The sequence below is a fragment of the Peromyscus maniculatus genome, chromosome 3 (genome assembly GCF_049852395.1).
Source record: "Peromyscus maniculatus bairdii isolate BWxNUB_F1_BW_parent chromosome 3, HU_Pman_BW_mat_3.1, whole genome shotgun sequence".
In the NCBI taxonomy this organism is placed as follows: Eukaryota; Metazoa; Chordata; class Mammalia; order Rodentia; family Cricetidae; genus Peromyscus; species Peromyscus maniculatus.
Genome location: NC_134854.1, coordinates 5,834,249 through 5,847,093, shown reverse-complemented (window position 1 = coordinate 5,847,093; position 12,845 = coordinate 5,834,249). Strand labels below are relative to the sequence as shown.

The window sequence follows — 12,845 nt, the reverse complement described above, 5'->3', positions numbered from 1 at the left end:
TTTATTGGGGGAGAGTGAATTAACTTGAAAGTAATCAATAATGCCTCAAGAATAAATCTGATCTTCAAGCTGATTTAAACAACTCTCCCCACCCCCACCCTCACCCCACCCCCTGTCTCTTCAGCTTTAACAAGGTTTTACCATATTTGGTTTTAGTTTGGGGATGTAGTTCATGTAGCTAGTTAATCAAACTGTAAAGTCACAAGAGGAGAGAATTAAACTCTTTATAGAATGGTTGCTGTTCTTTAAATGAGTGAAACAACAATGTCTTTCATTATGAAGTCAAGACTGTATGTGAGGCTCAGAACTGAAGACCTGAGTGTACAAGGCACTGTAGCCTCTGGAACTTCGGTTGCTTGCTTTCTCGTCCTTTAGTGATGTTTTTGCCATTTGCAACTCTGAAGCTATGTTACTATATTGGACATAAGTATATCTTTTATTTCTAGCAAATATGATAGCTTTGAAATCAAAAGGTTTCCCAAGTTCGTCCCAAATATTTTGAAGATTTCTGAGGGCAAATTTCTGTTTTATGTAATCAAATCAATAACTTTGTCACTCCTGATTCAAGTGCTCACTTGCAGACTTTTATGGCTGGATGCAGATGCAGCAGATGATGGATACCTACAGCTTGCTCTCTAGTTCTCTCTCTCTCTCTCTCTCTCTCTCTCTCTCTCTCTCTCTCTCTCTCTCTCTCTCTCTCTCTCTCTCTCCCACTTGGCCTCATCATTTGTGAACCCTTAAATCACTAGGGTCTTTTTCATTCTTTTCAGATAAATGTATTACCAGAAATACAGCTTCAGCTTTGCAGAAAAGAAGGCTTGTGTCAACTGAGCAGAAGATTTCCAGGTAACCTTTAATTTTCTCTTGATACATGAGCATTTGACATCTGGAGGCTTCCGTAGTCACAAATAACAAGTCACAAATAACAAGGCCTCAACACATCATCCCGGCTCCCCTTCTATCAACTCCACTGTCCCAAGTCTTCCCTAATGCCCAGGCTTTGCCAATGGGAAGGCCCTGATAATACCTCATACTAGTACGACTGGTACTTTAGTCCTTTGTTTCCCCCCTCTGTCTTGCCCAGTGTCTGTTTGCCTTATGTGTTTCTTTTAAAAATAATTCTGCCTTAGTTTAAAAATGATTGTTGTTGTAGTTCTTAGTTATATATAACTTGAATTTTTAAAGAGGTTTATTATTATGTCATTGTGCTAGTTATTTTTGTTTCGTTTTCTCAACTAGAAACAGGTCAGGGTCATCTGGGAAGAGGAAAGTTGAACTGAGAAAATGTCTACATCAGATTGGCAAAACTGTGGGATGTTTCCCCGTTAGTGTTTGATGGAGCCCAGACCACCATTGGCTAGGGCCAGCACAGGTTGCCTAGGGGGTTCTGGTTGATGTGGCCCAGGCCACTGCAGGCTAGGGCCAACACAAGTTGCCTAGGGGGTGCTGGTTTCTATAAGAAAGCAGACTGAACATGGAGAGCAAGCCAGTAAGCAGCACTCCTCCTCTGTGGCTTCTGCTCCAGGTCCTGCCTTGAGTTCTTGCCCTGAATTCCCTTCATGGTAGATTACAAGTTGTTCCGTGAGACAAACCTCCCCACTCAGTTGCTCTTGGCTATGGTGTTTTATCACAGCCACAGAAAGCAAGCTATAGCAATTCTGTTCTCAAAATTTTGTTTTTCCTCTCTGAAATCATCTGCCTATGTTTAAGGCAAGATACTCAACGAAGTTCTATCTTCATAGTATTAGGAATTTGGGAGAAAAACGATTACCATCAGTTCCTGCACAGTTCCCTGAGTGGAAAAGACGTAAGAAGGGAAGTGAGTCTCTAGAGATGAAATACGTCTTCACTGATAAAATTATAGCCTACCTTAGAACTCGTTGGTGAGAGTACTTCAGACTTCCTGTTTGAACCCCATTAATGCGTGTGATCCTGGGAAGTGTTTTACTACATGAATACATAATAAATACATTTCTGTATTTATTAATTTATGCCTTGTTAGAGCCGGAAAGCATGGCATACTGTAACCCACTGGCTTTCCCGTGGAGTTTTGCCTCCCAGTCAAGTGTCAGCCTTGTAGGCGTGCCCTACTATATTGAGGACAGTCTCCTGTCCACTTACCAGGGATTAAAATGAAAACAAACCAGTAATTCTTCTTTAAATTTAAGATACATTTCTAGAGTAAATATGAGTGAATTTTATTCTGCATGTTATTTCACCACACAATTATGGCCGACTGCATAGTCTCTGGCTTATTTTTTATTTACTTGGTTATTTATTTACTTATTTTTAAGCTGAAGCCTGGTTAACTCAGCCTGCCCTCAGATTCCCTGAGTAGCCAATACTGTCCTTGAGTTTCTGATCCCCATGCCTCTAACTCCCAAGTGCTTCAGGTTTTAGCACATGTGTGCCCTCACTCCTGTCTTGAAGTCCCCATCTCACCCCATCCTATCTCCCCTGCAGGGATAGGAACTGAATCAGAGCCTTGGCATGCCAAGAAAACACTCTATCATTTAGCTGCATCTCCAGCTAGCATGTTATTCTGTAAAAACATATTGTGGGTCTGTGGAGATGACTCAGTGAGTGAACCGTTGTCTCATAAGCGTGCACACCTGAGTTTGATTCCCAACATCTGTGTCTTACAAATTCAGTAAGCTCCAGGATCCATCAGAGACCCTGTCTCAAAAATAAGGTAAAGAGTGATTGAGGAAGACACTTGATGTTGGCCTCTGTCTTCCGTACACAGGTGTGCGTACATGCAAACACCCCTGCACATACATGTATACACTCAAATAAATAAGTAATAAACAAAAAAAGAATGCTCTTCCAGGCTAAGTAAAACAATTATTTCTACCACTAAATGTTCCTTTAGTTCAGATAACCCCACCCCCGAATTGTCTGCATTTTAAGCATGGCTTCCAGGTGTTAAGATGCTGTGGTTGTTTTCCTGCGGTAATTTACATGTAAGCATGGTTGGTTGAGAACAAAAGCCTTTTAGTTTCACGGGAAACAGAAAGACAGCATAGCAGTGAAGGCTGTCTGTAGTATGAAATATTTTTAAATGCACACACACACACACATACACACACACACACACATAAACACACACACACACACACACACTCATCAAGAAAGTCTGATATGTTATATTTTCCTTGCTTCCATAAATTAGGAAACATTTTCTGCCTTCTTTCATTTGAAAATGACTTTACTCTGAAAAAAATGACCACTTCTAGAAATATGTAGCCCTTTTTATTCTCTCCCTCTCCCTCCCTCTCCCTCCCCCTCCCCCCTCCCCCCCTCTCTCTCCAGTGCTCATTTTCTGTTTATCTCTGTGAGTAGCAAGATAGTTTTGTGGAATCCTTTCTCCTACCATGTTATATTTCTTGAGCTGAAGATAATCTTCTTAAGTGTCTAGCTTTAAAACAAGTACCTACAGCATTATTTTCTGATTTCAATTTTATGGACAGTAGCTTTTGTGGTGCTTTTGTCTATGAATACACAAAATACCATAGAAACTTATTCACAGACCGAAACTAATTGGTTTGCTGTGAATGTTGAATATTTAATAGTGAGTGCAGTCTGGGTAATAACGCCCTAGTACTTGGTGTATGGGGTCATTCAAGGGGTGAGATGGGCTGAGGACAGTGGTGTGCGGCTCTACTCCCTCACTCAGGAGATGAGGCACGATGGTAAGTTTGAGGCCAGCTGGGTTGGTTACACACTGTCTCAAAAAGAAAATCATGAAAACAAGATAACGCCCATGAGACACTGACCCACTGCTGAGACCGCTGTGCTGCAGAAGACAGTGTCAAACCTATGGCAAACACAGAGAACTGGTCAGTCTCAGTGGGTCACAAACAAAATTAATACACTTGTACGGGGTAGGGGAGAGAAAGAGATTTGTCTTGTTGGGAAGGAAATGGAGTTGACAGGGTGATAAGGAGGTAGGTGACAGTGGTTGCTGTATATAGCATGCATGTGCAAAGTTGTCTAAAACCAAATTTGAGCATCAGAAAATAGGAAAATAAGATGATGCATGTGAAATATTTAGCAAAAACTTATGCTTGCAATATATAAGTGCTCAATTAGCAGCTATTATTTTTGGAGGAAAAACAAACATAGAAAAACAAAATTAAACATAATGCTATATAATATATTCTGCTTAACTAGCCTGCACTATTTTAGACTGTGTATTATGTAGAGGCTAGGAAAAGTTTGAAACCAGAGGTTTTTAGCTTTGCCACTAGTCAGCAATATGAATTACTTAACTTCATGGAATTATTTTGGTTCTGCTTTTGTTTTCAAATCTTTAAGTGTGGGTAATGGTGCCTATTTCATAATTTAGTTTTTAAAATCAAGTGAATTTATGTGCACACACATACACATATCATTTGATTTAAAAATAAGTCTTGCTGTGTATTGTACCTAATACATATGCTTAATAAATGGTGGCTGGACTACCCTATTTTTGAAAAATTGAGCAGCAGCCTCACATTACTCATTATTTTTCTTTTTATGATTGATTATCACAAGGATTTTATGTTTCTGGGAAAAACTGTGATAGGTGTGAGACTTGCCCTATTTCTCAGGTCACAAGACACATGCCACACTTTCTTGGATATTATTGAATGATACAAGATGTCTAGGTCAGAAAGAAATGAAGCTGGTATCTGCAGCACTAATAGCATGAGGAATGCCCAGCATTTGTATCTATTCTTTAAATCTTAGTTCACCTTCGCATGACTGGGTGACACCTATGAATCTGCATTTCAGAAGAGGAATGTTGGACTTAGAGAGTTTGTATATTTTATAACAGGCAGTGAGCTCGCTTGGTAGAATGCTTGCTTACATGCATGAAGCTTAGGTTCAGTTCCCCAGCACTGCGTGAACACAGGCATGTCGGTGCTTGCCTGTAATCCTAGAGGTGGAGGCAGGAAGATAAGGAAGTTGCAGGTCATTGTTGACCACTTAAGGAGCTAAGGACAGTCTGGGCTACCGTAGACACAGGACAAAACTTTCCCTCTTTCCTGGAGTGTCATTTCTGTCTTTCAAGACTATCCATTATATAAATACCTTTGAAAATATAGTTTAGAAGAAAAATTGTTAATATGCCTGTAAAATGTGCCAAAATATGAAAGATGCATGGGCAGGTGTCTCCATCAGTTTTGGAGAACCATGACAAGGTCTCATTCTGAAGCATAATCAGTATTCAATATTACAGGCTAACTACTGTAATATAGCTTTGCGTCTGTTTATTAGTCTATAAAATTACTGAACTTGGAAGTTTTCAGTAATGTTGTAAGATCCCATGATGCCATAGAGACTTGATGTCTAGTGCTTTGTCTTCAAAAATACATAGATATCAAGATGCTGCGAAGAATGATGGGCATATGGGTAAATGTATTTGGGACAAGTGAAAGAAGGCAGAGTTCTGGCCAGAAGCAGAAGTCTGGTCAGAGACAATATGTAGAGCTCACAGGGTGTGTTCCTTCCCCAGCCGGTATCTACCTGACCTTAGACTTGTGACTCATACGGGAGAGCACACACCCATGGAAAATTTTCTAGCTAGGGAAAAGATTTATTTTTGTCTTGCCATTTAATACTTTGCCTTTTGTCGGGGGAAAAGTTTTTATAATATTTAGTTGTGCAACTTGTTGTTTGTGCCTTTTATGAGGTTTGCTTTTTTTTTTTTTTTTGATAAAAGGAATTGCTTTCCCATATTTGAACTACAAAAACATTCACATAAGAGGACTGTTCTGCAGGGTTCTGTGAGTTGTTTTTATTCTTTTCAGTGCAGCATCACCATCCAAGGGGCCCTGGTTTGGAGTGTGCCAAGGTTTTTGTTTTGTTTTGAGTATTATTCGCTCTTTCAAGTAATTTGTATCTTAGGTCTGAGCCCTGACTTTTGTATGAACTTTTAAAAAGAGACCAAGATGTCCCTTCAGAAATAACACTTGGGTCATTTTAGGACCCACATCCCCACATCCCTATTGCTTTTTTGTAACACGTCAGTTCCAAAAAAAGAGAAAGAAAGAAAAACTATAACAAATGAAATTTAATACATTTGCTGCATCCAAAGAGAATACAGCTCTATAAAACTCTAATTATTGATTACCAAATATAAGATATTTAATTAATATAACATAATTGAAGTAATTTTTAGCACTGACTGATAATGTATATATATGAAATATATTCCAGGTCTAATATTTCCAAAGTTTGCCTTTCTAGAATCCTGACATTTTCCTCTGTGTTTTCTGTGAGCTTCAAATCTGCAGTTCTCAACCTGCAAGCTGCAACCCCTTTGTCAGGGGTGGGGTGTGTGTGTGTGTGTGTGTGTGTGTGTGTGTGTAATGACCCTTTCACAGAGGTAGCCTAAGACCATTAGAAAACACAAATATTTATGTAGCCTCCTGCTTAGCTTCCACGGCCCCACAGTCCCACAGCCACTTAGACTCAAATAACACACACAGGCTTATATTATATTTAAACTATGGCCATGGCAGGCTTCTTGCTAGTTAGCTCTTATATCTTAAATTAACCCATTTCTATAAATCTATACTTTGCCACATGGCTTGTGGCTTACCAGTATCTTTACATCTTGCTTCTCCTGGTGGCAGCTAGCAGGGTCTCCCCTGCTCTCTGCCTTTCTCTCTCTCTCTTTCTTTAAAATGTCCCGCCTAACCTTATTCCTCACCATTGGCCAAACAGCCTTATTTATCAACCAATCAGAGCAACACGTAATCACAGCATACAGAACAACATCACCCATCATTTCCCCCTTTCTTTCTATTCAAAAGGAAGGTTTTAACATAACATAGTAAAAAGGGAAAGTGCCGTGGAATGTCGTTCTGTACGCTGTGAATGTGTGTTGATAAATAAAATGCTGATTGGCCAGTAGCCAGGCAGGAAGTATAAACAGGATAAGCAGACAAGGAGAATTCTGGGAAGAGTAAGGTTGAGTCAGGAGTTGCCAGCCAGACACAGAGCAAGCAATATGACAAGGCAGAACTGAAAAATGATACCAAGCCACGTGGCTAAACATAGATAAGAATTATGGGTTTAACTTAAGTGTAAGAGCTAGTCAGTAATAAGCCTGAGCTATTGGCCAAGCAGTTATAATTAATATAAGCCTCTGAATGATTATTTTATAAGCAGGCTGCAGGACTATTGCAGCTGGATGGGACACAGAAAATCTTCTAACTACATATTTATATTATCATTCATAATAATAGCAAAATTACAGTTATGAAGTAGCAATGACAATAATTCTATGGTTGGGTAAGCACAACATGAGGAATATATTAAAGGGCTGCAGCATTAGGAAGGTTGAGAACCACTGGTCTAGTTGCTTTTCTTTTTTAATTAATAAAATTTTTTATTCATTTTATATACCAATCAAAGATCGCCCTCTTCCCTCCTCCCACCCATCCAGCCTTCCCCTCCCATTCCACCCCCTATTCCCTCCTACAAGCAGGTAAGGCCTCCAATGGGGAGGTACATTTAGTGGTTGCTTTTCTAATTCCAAATAAAACTTTGCCTTCTATGCTACATGCGATTCTATTCCTGATGCAATGTATTTCCTCCAAGTAAAATTCTCACTTCTTTAGTACGACTTGAACAAGGTGATAGCAGAAAGTAAGCTGATGGAACTAATTCATACTAAATTACATCCTCACTCCAATCATCTCTCTTAGTTATATTTTCATTTTTAGAAAAGAAGTTCACAAACTCGGTGAGTATCTAAATGGTGGACTCTCTGGAAGTATGTTTTAATTTCCCTTAAGTTCTTGCCCGGCCACCCATCCCCAAAGCTTATAGGAACCATCTACCTTTCTCCATCTCCATAGTGACCAGGTCAAAGCTCTCATGTTGTATCTGTGAAGTCCAACCTTATAGAAAGAGAGATTTTTATCCATCCTGCCATAAAGAAATAAAACAAGCCTTCAGTTCCACTTATGGAAGTCCGTGTATTAAGTGCCAGGCAACGGTCTCTCCAGTGCTCTGATTCCATTGAGGGGGAGATTATCTAGAACATCAGCCACACACCCAAATGCTTATAGGGGCCTGGCATTTGCCATAACAAATGCATAGGTTTGAGAAGCCAGATAGCTGATATCTCTCCAGGATTCTGTCTGGTATAGATTGGGGACATGGAAGAGGAAAAGAGGCGATGACAGGAAATTCCAAAGTCTGAGTCTCTGAACAGAACTGCAGTGCTGGAAGTCCCTTCATTAATTGTATTCACGTCAAATCAGAGCTCTCTGGATTCCCTCCAGTGGTCTCAGCCTCCTTTGTCTCTTCTTCCACATACCCCTCTACTGTCTGTTCCCCCTGCCCCACCATGTCTTTACATTTCCCCAAGTCCTTAGTGAGTTCAGCTTCTGTTTGTCTCTAAAAACAAACTCTGCTAGTCCTAAAATTGATGAAGCTGGGTTTTCTACTAAAACCTTAATTCTGGTGTTGGGAAGGGCAATTTTTGAGTCTTGCTACCCTTTCTTCTGGCTGTCACTCAATGTTGAGATATTTCACCATACTACATAAGAAGTTATCCCTGGGTTAACTTACTCCTCCCAATTGGCTTTTCTTGTGAATTCTGATGTCTGTGCAGACAGATGTCCCTGTCACCATCCTAGGCTCCCAGCTCTCTGAGATCATCACTTCCATGACCTTCATTTTATTTGCCTATAGTTTTTCATGGCTTTTTCTTGATGATTTGCATCAGCAGAGTTGATAAATTTGAAAGCTCCAACTAACTCTGCACCTTAGAATCACAGCCTTTCAAGTTTCTTCATTTCTGAACCCACTGAGTCTGGATGTAGATGCTGGAATATAGACAGTATCTGCATGAGTAACACTCCTGGTACTTTCAAGTTTTCAACTTTAAAGTGCATGTCCTTTTTTTCTCATAACTTTTTCCTGTCTAACCTGGAAGACTGTCAGTCACCAGAAGTATTTCCCCACAGCCTTGTAAAATTTGTTTGGCTCTTCCACACCTGTCCTTAGTCCACCAAATTTACAACTCCTATAACAAGGCGTTCTCTTCTCTTACACAAAAAGCACAAGAGGAAATCACCTGAGTGTGCTGTATCTATTCCAAGAATGTCTTCCTCCCATTACTAATGGAAAAATACCACATTACTCCTGGGATTTTAAATCACCTGCAACCATCACCACTTAAGTTGATCATCACACCTGAAACAACCTCTTCCATTACCCAGTTACCCTCTAAAATATTTGAAAAGCACAGGTCAAAACAAATGTCTTATCAGTATTATTTTGCTGTGAGACACTGGGTCTGGCTTGGCCTTCTGAAACCTCAAAGCCCTCTCCCAGTGACGCACTTCCTCCAACAAGGCCACGCCTACTCTAACAAGCTCACACATGTCCTAATCCTTTCAAATAATGACACTCCCTATGAGCCTATGGGAGCCATGTTCATTTAAACCACCACACCACGCTATTAAAACTCACTGGATAGAAGAATCACAAGAATGTGATGCATGTGAAGGCAAGCGGAACGAAATGGGAGTTCTTCAGTCTCCATTGTTGAGAAGGTCCATTGCTCTGTGGTCAGAACATATGTCAAAAGAAAAGCTAGTGGAGTATGACAGCATGGCTGTGGATTGTGGAAGAGTATTTCCTCAGGATGTTGCCAGCCATTAGTTGGGCTAGGAAATTAGATGAACAATTCACCTGGTACAATATTTTATCCTTCAAGAAAGGCTTGGGTAAATACAAGTGACAGGCCAAGGACATGGTCCTTTCACATTGAGCTTATTAGTTTTATAATGAAACAGATATATAAAGAAAAGAATGAATGTCTCAGAGTCACTGACTTGGTGATGCTCATTAGGAACATTTATATATTTGTATGTTTTTAGGTTTAAACTATAGTTTCTTCGGGTATTGATTTGAGATTGTCTTCAGAGTGAGGCCTGAAGGCCTCCAATTTGTGGAGACACACACACACACACACACACACACACACACACACACACACACACACACACACACATATATATATACATTCTTGCAGCTATGTTCCTATTACACCTTGTGGAATGTTCCAGTGGGGCAATGTGTCTTCACTGTATCTGCATCTCCATAAAAGGACTGAGATCCCCTGAAGGTGGGACCTCAGTTTAGTACTAAACTTCAGTGCCAGATCATTGTCCCTAGTATGTACAGAATGGTTAATCTTTATCATTAGCTTGACTGGAGGTCTGTGAGAATGTTTTCAGAAAGGCTTAATAAGCAGGGAGATCCACTCTGATTGTGGATTCCATCTTCTTGGAGCTGTGACTCCATCCTGAATGAAAAGGAGGAAGGCAGCTGGGGATCAGCATTGATCTCTTCCTTACTGTGGGTACAATGTGACCAGCCACCTTACACTCTGTGGCTGCCCTATGGACTGCAGCCTTGAACTGTGAGCCAAAGGAAACTTGTATTTCTTATGTTGCCTTTGTTTAGAGTTTTGTCACAACCATGGGAGAAGGAACCAATACAGTGTTATAACAACTACTGTTTGGGGTTGTTAAAGATGAATGAAAATAGAAAGATTGTTAGTGGAGAGTGTTGGAGTTCTGGAAAGAGAGCTATACCACTCGTCAGAGGGGCTTGCCAATGCACAGATAGACTTGTCCAGTTACCCACTGTGATGTAAGTATTGATCTGATACTGTGGGTCAGAGAGCAAGAGCCAGATAAGTAGGCAGCATGTCTCATTCCTTGAAGTTATAGCCATTTTTAATAAGACATTTGCATCAGTAGAATAGAAATATGTTAGATTGCTATCAACGAGTATGCTGGGAAGTTATAAATAAATCTCCTGCAGTAGAAGCTCCTTCTCGGTGATGTTCCAGGTAGCCAGAGGACTTACTTATCACCTTGTGGCTATGAACAAATGACAAGCTGGGCTCCTTCTCAAGTTGTTCGTTGATCTTCATGCATGCAGCTTGGAGATGGATGGAGAATTCTCTCAGGCAAGCTTGCAGTCGGTCCTGTCTTCAGCTATATTCTCATTATTTCCTTTGAGGGGAGGCTAAGTGCTGACCACTCAAGGATGGAGCAGGAAATCAATGGTGAGAAGCCTCTCTCTGGACTTCTCCAAGGATGCTTCGGTTCTTCTCATAGTTTAGCTCAAGGATGGAGCAGGGAATCAATGGTGAGAAGCCTCTCTCTGGACCTCTCTAAGGACGCTTTGGTTCTTCTCATAGGTTAGTTCTCTAGGCAGTGATTGTAGTGATTTTTAGTGATTATGCATTCAAGCCAGAGGAAATTATTCTACCACTCTGTATGACTGTTGTGTTTCAGCTTCTTTTATGCATATGTCACACAAAAGAAAGTCAGGGTGTGTGAGATATTCTGTAAACATCTAGTAAACCTAGACCAGAAAGGAAGAGGCTCTGTCAGAATCACAGTGGACTTTGTTGGGTATTTTTTATTTAGATCTAAACATTAAAAACAAAACAAACACACAAGAAACAGCAAAACTCAAGAGTCTTACTTAATACAGAAAGAAATGTAGTTCAGAACTTCTGCCCCCTGTTTTCTTCTTCTATCCTTTCTGCCTTTTTCCTGCTGGCCTCAGGGACCCTTCCCTGGTTGCTCTTCCTTGTTCTTTATGTCTCTGTTTATCTAGATCACATCAGAATATAGGATTTCTCTTTTCCTGTGCATTATCAACACTTTCTATCACTTAAACTCAACTGGGATTTGAAATTCAGTGCAATGTCTTCTGCTACCATGTCGTGAAAAGGATTAACCCAAGCACAAAAGACGTGGTTGCTAACTAGTAAATCTAAGGTAGATCTGCTGTTAGGGACGAAGTCACAAGATATCTCTCTCTCTCTCTCTCTCTCTCTCTCTCTCTCTCTCTCTCTCTCTCTCTCTCAATGATGCAGGTGATAGTTGACATTTACTACTAGTTTAGTTTAGACATATGTATGGTTCTTCTGTATCCCTAAACTGAGAGACCATGGCCCACCAGCCACCTGGATCAAAACTATGCCCAAGAGAATAGTTCCTTTTTGTGGTTTGTTAGACGCAATTTTGTTGCCACAGACTGCATGATTCAAGCTATAGGAATGTATTATGCCTACTTCTAGAGACAAGTCCACAATTACTGTGTCAGCTCATGTGGATTCTTGTGAGGCTTTTCCTCAACTTGCAAATGACACCTTCCTGCTGTGTCCTCAGACTGTCTTATATGTGCGTCTTCTAATTTCCTCTTCTTATGACACTAGCATGTAACATTAGAGCAGTAATTCTCAACCTGTGGGTTGTGACCCCCTTGGGGTTTAAATGGCCCTTTCATGTGGATCACCTAAGATCATCTTCATATCAGATATTTGCATTACAATTCATAACAGTAGTAAAATTACAGTTATGAAGTAGCAATGAAAATAATTTATGGTTGGAGGTCATCACAACATGACAAACTATATTAAAGGGTCACAGCATTAGAAAGGTTGAAAACCACTTCATTTAGAGGCTATCCAAATGACCTTATTTGATCTTATACCCCGATAGGCTAGGTCCCTAGTTAGGACTTCAATGTGTACATTTTAAGGGAGAAAGATATGGATGGAGGAGTCAGGGGCCTTATGTTTGGTCATTGCCCAGAATCCGCATAGGAAGGGACACAAAGGGAACTATCTGACAGAAAAAGCACCAACTATCTATGTTTGGTAATATGTGTACCACAGAACTCTTCAGGCAGAATGGCCACTGAGTCATTTTAAAGTGAGGGGATATCACTCCTTCCTTCACCTGAGCATCAACAGTTGAATGCTGTCCACAGGCTACCCCCGCTGCCATGTGCTGAAGGGCATGGAGTTC

At 40.4% G+C, this 12,845-nt stretch overlaps 1 protein-coding gene across 9 annotated transcripts in view; it reads left to right on the top strand.

The window, feature by feature from the left end:
• Cped1 (cadherin like and PC-esterase domain containing 1) overlaps positions 1 to 12,845 on the top strand; it is a 294,083-nt gene that overhangs the window by 81,194 nt on the left and 200,044 nt on the right. For all 9 annotated transcript variants that reach the window (XR_013049666.1, XM_006994487.4, XM_006994486.4 and 6 more), the window contains one exon: positions 771 to 846. Coding sequence is in view for 8 of the 9 variants with exons in the window: in XM_006994487.4 (XP_006994549.1) it covers positions 771 to 846 (76 nt within the window). In the remaining variant the exon portion in view is untranslated. The remainder of the gene's footprint in view (positions 1 to 770; positions 847 to 12,845) is intronic.